This window comes from Pinus tabuliformis, chromosome 6 (assembly GCF_031772625.1).
Source record: "Pinus tabuliformis cultivar Carrire ecotype Pingquan chromosome 6, CPIR1, whole genome shotgun sequence".
NCBI lineage: Eukaryota > Viridiplantae > Streptophyta > Pinopsida > Pinales > Pinaceae > Pinus > Pinus tabuliformis.
Window position 1 is genome coordinate 1,167,227,564 of NC_142292.1, and position 5,815 is coordinate 1,167,233,378.

The 5,815-nt window shown below is 39.8% G+C and overlaps 1 protein-coding gene across 1 annotated transcript; it reads left to right on the forward strand.

Annotated features, from left to right (window-relative positions):
* Window positions 1-4,253: 4,253 nt before the first annotated feature.
* Window positions 4,254-5,491, forward strand: LOC149262941 (uncharacterized). The gene is made up of 2 exons (XM_089386815.1): window positions 4,254-5,018; window positions 5,275-5,491. Exon 1 carries the CDS (start codon window positions 4,403-4,405, stop codon window positions 4,958-4,960), a length of 558 nt encoding a protein of 185 aa, XP_089242941.1. The 5' UTR covers window positions 4,254-4,402; the 3' UTR covers window positions 4,961-5,018; window positions 5,275-5,491.
* The last annotated feature ends 324 nt before the right edge of the window (window positions 5,492-5,815 follow it).

The following is a 5,815-nucleotide window of genomic DNA, read 5'->3' on the forward strand; positions in this document are numbered from 1 at the left end:
TGAAGATTTTATGAAGTTCTAATGATTTTTAGCAAATGTATATCTTATTGCAGAGAGGCCAGAGAATGTGCTTACCATGTGGAATACTACTTCGAAGGTATCCACCACAGAAAAGAGGCCAACTAGCCCTTTTACTCCCAATGCATTTTAAGCCCTATAAACATTTTCCTGAAAGTATTTTTGTTAGGTACTTGTTACTGTGATTTGCTCATATAACTGGATCCCATTTTACCATAACCCTTTAGATTCCTATGGTAATATGATTGCTTTTTTCTTCCATCTGATTTGTCTCAAGTGCAAGATTCAAAGAAAGTTTTCAATCTTAATCAATTATTGAGAATGCTAACATCTAAATATAATGTAGTTCATTGTTTTTAATTAAATTGTGTGAAATCAACAATAGAAGTCCTAGTGCAAGGCCTTTACAACAGTAATATTTGAATGCTTAAATGACTTGCACCTCCCATTTGTTCTGGGCCATTGAAAACACTATTCTTATATTGAAAAAAATGACTTTAATGCTACTTCACATTACTCACTCAAGGTTTATAAATTATCTATAAGATCTCTGCAATTACCCAGGTATGTTTTACATAAATTGCAAATTTATTAAAAACACTGTGCAATGGGCTTTACATTGTTAATATGTAGTGTAAAATCCAAAAATTGCAAATTTATTATACAAACTGTGCAATGGGCTTTACATTGTTAATATGTAGTGTAATTTATTATACAAACTGTGCAATGGGCTTTACATTGTTAATATGTAGTGTAGAATTGAGAATAGGCAAGTTACCTTGCCTCATTAGTGGAAGTCCACAAGGAGTGATAAAATTTTGCTCTATTGTACTTAGTATCCGAAACAGAAAAACCAACCAAAAGAAAAGAGTGTATACATACATGAATCATATCCTCTTCCTGAGAGAAACTAAGGCATCAATAACCTCAGTACGTGATAGCAATAAGCTCTTTGGCATCCTTTATTAGGAGGTATCCTTTGACAAATAATTTCATACCTACTTCTTTTCGCTAGAAGTGAAAAAAATAATTGATAAAATTGACCTCAAGCATGCTTGCATTGAAGCTTCTAGATTGTGGATCAAAGCTGAAATCTAAATACAGTCCCAAACCCCTGAAAGCATGAAACCAAGCACTGAAAAACCCCAAGAAGACTTGCACACCAATGAAACTATGTGCATGAATCAAGCTGCCCATGAAGCAGAACAAAATGCCAGTCCTGCACCAACCTCCAACATGATCTATAAAATCTACAATCCCTTAAAAGATGCTCCAAGGATTTTAAACGATGAAAAAGGGGCACAAACTATCTGACTACTTCCTTTTGGCATGGTGAACTTTGGAGGGTAGCCCTTGAACTACCAACGGAACAAAGACCCACACCTTGTAGCTCAAATGGAGAGACCATACACTGTGACTGATAGATCAATTGAGAATCCAGGTTGAATACCTCATACCATATGAGGGAACAATCTCTAAAAAAAAGGCCATTTTGCCCTTTAACCCACTTGGTAGGTCAAGTCAGGCCTAGACATCCTGCCTGTATATGTGAAAGCTATCCACCAAGATGCCAATTGACTGGCGATGGTCTGAAACCTCTGAAAGCATCAATGATGGAGCTAATCAATGGGTCTATTCGAGTTTGCTTTCAATAATGAAGCCAATCAATGGGTCTCTATTTGAGGCTATGGCCTAATAGGTATAAAAAGCAAAGTATGGATAACACTCCCTACTAAATATTGTGTCAAAGATATGGCAAATATGATGCAACAGCTAGACCAATCTAAAAATGGTCTCAAGTCAGAGTGAATGGGTCACAAACTCTACGTGAACAATGGCATGCAGAATTGTTTTATTTCTCTTGATCATGCAGAAGCATATGGGTCTCTACACTCTATATCTTGGCATAGTTTGTCTCAAAGGCAAGGCCCTCACACCTCAAACCCATAAAGAACAGTGGAGAACAATGTGACCTCAAGTTGCAAATCTACAGAAGGGAAGTTTCCATCCATATGTTGAGAGTAGACCAGTGATAGTAACACACTGCACTAAAGAACTTCAGACGAGATTTTCTCTCCAAAGAAGTCCAAAGAACCAAAAGAATATATTATAACACCCTATAGGTGTATAAAAACATAGTGCTATGATTAGCAAAGCATAGTGCCCTGCTTAGAGTTAGAACATGAAACTACTGTTCATCAGTAAAAATCTATCATCGAGAACTGTATGGCAATCCTGATTGAATCTTTAGCCTACTAAACTGTCTGCTTCTTGATAATGAAAGAAGCTGAGATTTTGAACCCCCGTTGTCGAAGAGGTAATGTCAAGAAACCACAGAGCTAGCCCAATGTTGACCACTTTGACATCCATAAGTCATATGGTACTTTCTTTTTCTGGTTTTGCTTTCTATTTGCCTTGGTACAATCATTATTCTAGCAATTGTAGTCAGCCTGGTGCAGTAGTAGGAGGAAGTACTAGTAGTTTCAGTGCTAGTACAATATCAAGGGGTCAGTAGAGTGGTGGTAGTTCATACCCAAGTGTGGTTTCAAACATGATTTCTTTATCCTACTAAAATGTATGCTTCTAAGATCGCCCTTGATTCGTTTATACCGGGAGTGACATACCATAGTGAGGAGCTTGGCATAGAGAATACCGAGGTCCTATTTTGCGGGCCCAAGATATGAACCGCAGATAAGGGTTCCTTTAGATTAAGTGCTACGGTACTGGATGTAACACTATATGGTGCACTGAAATGGTTCTATCGCAGGCTCAGCGGAAGTGTCTCTTTTAACTAAAGGCGCAAGTGGAAGCGCAACTGATAAAGTGAGCATGGTCAGAAGCTACTCTTATAGAGGTTGCAACTGACTTCAGCAATGGACACAGATGCAATTCCAAGTTGGTTAAGTGTTCGTTGGTTCATGGATGCGTTGGGCACTCTGTCCCTAAATGCTATCTGCTGCCATGCATTTCAAAGATTACCACAGAAAGGAATCCACAACAAGGAATCCCTCTTGGGTTACCCGAGACAATTAGCACAGAAAGGAATCCCTCTTGGGTTGCTCGAGACAATTAGCACAGAAAGGAATCCCTCTTGGGTTGTCCATGGACAGTCAATATCAAGGGTAAGTTTTGGATATTAATCTTTAAGTGGTTGAGATTTAATCCAAATATGGCTGTATCAATAAAGCAAATGAAATGAATGAAAGAGTGCATCCTAAGTAAGAGGAATTCAAATTAAGTGCACAGTGAACTACCATGATGCTGCAAATAACAACTTAGTCAATACAGCCAAGAGATTCAAGGAGCTAGAACAAAACATAATTGTACCAGGTAACATATTAGAGTAACTTGAATAAAAGCACAGAGGACTAGCCAATTACCGAGATGGTTTTCCAATTCCACTTGCATCTTCCAGATTGTGAGATTTATTTATGTAGGGGGGAGCTCTGATACCAACATAACACTCTACATTGACTTAAAGTGTTCAAATCAGTCTTGTTAGAACATAGATACCAACTCTGCAAACAATGGAAAAACAATATTTATGAAAACTGGGATTGGGGACATAGAACACAAGATAATCTATGCCACTGCATTTTACTTCAGCAAAAAGACTTCAAGTAGCAACAACAAGAGCTGAGGAAATGCTAGTGTGCTTAGGGAGACTCCCCCTTAGGTGGGCTTTCGTTAAAATGGGACTTCTTATATAAAAATTCCAGAAATTCAAAACACGAGTAGAAAGGAATCGATTATTATTAGGCCGATAGGCCTTCCTTTGAAAGAAACTTTCGTCGTCCTTTTGTTTCTGAGACTGACACCTGGCGTCCACATTCAGCGGGAAATTGTTCAATCATTTCTGTTATGGTCTTCATCCTTCAGGCGGAATGGTCGGCATTTTTGTTATCGGTGCCTAGCGGGGGTCGATATCCCTCGCTTTTGCTATCATTCGCGCCTATCCCTCGCTTCTGCTATCATTCCCGCCTCTCTATCGCCGGAAATTGCCGTATGTGTCTCGTCAAGGTCAAGAAGAGTCCCAAGCCCGTGGCATCTTGCGCCATGCCTGCGCTTCCTGGTAATTTATTGCTTTCGCCCTTTTCCCTTTGGTTTCCTCCAATCCCCAAGCTGTTAAATGCTGCCAGAGGATATGAACTTGAAGGATGCTAATTTTGGGGTTTAACTGTCAGGCATGAAGATAAACACTGATACTCTGATGGCGATAAAGGCAAAGGAAATTTATTGCTTTTGCCCTTTTCCCTTTGGTTTCCTCCAATCCCCAAGCTGTTAAATTCCTTGAGAGCCCACATATGCCTAGCCATTGCAATTTATATATTGATATCCACCGGAAGGAAGTCTTGGAGAGTGGATATCAGCCATCGGAGGGAAAATGGCGAACCAATATTCCACCAAAAACTCTTTCGAAAGCCTGGTTGTGAGCACCATGATGAGTCGGCTAAATATGCGCAGCCCTTTTCTGGACACCAATACCTTCCTATCCAACTCGTATGATTGCATCATCGCGGACGAGAGCAAGAGCCCATTGGAGAGAGAGGAGGCGAAGCTGGAGAAGAATATCGTTCAGATTATATCCAGCGGGGACACTGATAAACTGAAGGCGAACTCCGGCCAGGCTGTCACCATTAGCGAGCACCAAGTTTGCGTGGGGTTCCACGAGGACCCAGAGCCCGGCTACCGCGTCTGGGAATGGCACGGTCACATCATGCTCTATGATGAGGAGAAGGGCTACACGGCAGAGTATATCTATGAGAATTTCTTCGAGAAGGCAACTGAGTTTAAGCGTAGAGCGGCTAAACCCCAGGAGAAGAAAGACAAGGAGAACGAGGCCTCCGGTGGAACTATGGACTTAGGAGGGCTTATTGATACCGTCAACGAGATGAACGCTCGAATTTTGTGCAGAAATATGAGCGCGGGGTCCTTCAAGTGAAGCTGCACGGTGGTTAATCACTGGGGTTTTTGGGCTTAGGGTTTATGCGAACTTACTGGTAAGAAGCCCCCCCTTTAAAACAAAAAAATTATGTGCATTGGTTGGTTCTGGTAAGTCGGCTAATGCTTTATTACTTTGGGAAAAGTATTTTCTATAATAACTGGTGGGTGGTAGTTGCAATATGAAGTCCTGAATTATTTTTGAGATAATTGCAGCATTTAAAGGGGATTTGTGCTTGTAAATTAGAAATGTCATGTGCTTGGGTTTGTTTCAGATGTGGAAATTATTCAGTTTTTTCTGATGGTCCCAAACAGGTCTTCAGGGTTTCCATGCCCTGTGCATGTTGTTGTTGGACACGGCAATTGCATCCAATTCTGCAAAAAATGTTGTTCTTTGTGAAATATAAAGGACCTTTTATTTGTGTGAAATCCAGGTATTGTAACCGCTGCTCTGATAAAATTTAAATATATTGTTTTGAAATTGCATGGTTAGTGGTCTGGATGCTATAATATGTATTCACTGTACCAAACTCTGTAGTTATGCTCTCATAAGCAGAGAGCAGCTGAAAGATTTCCATAAATTACATATTAGATAGGGCTTTTGGCATGCTTCTTCTATTAAGAGAAGATTATGGACAATAATTCATTTACTATCTCCATTGTAGTTTCTTTATGCTGCTTCTTTTAAAAGTAATTGGAACCTGTATTGTCTTAATCAAGATGTATTATTCCTTATTAAATTTGTTATTGCATATAGATAAGGGAGGTGCTCTAGGCCCAGATCTTATTTTGCTATTGCACGTAGAGAAAGGAGGTAATCTAGGCCTGTCTGGTGATAATGTGATGGTATTTTAAT

Bases quoted from the DNA above. Each gene is read 5' to 3' on its own strand.
- LOC149262941 (XM_089386815.1), top strand. From the start codon at position 4,403: ATGGCGAACCAATATTCCACCAAAAACTCTTTCGAAAGCCTGGTTGTG.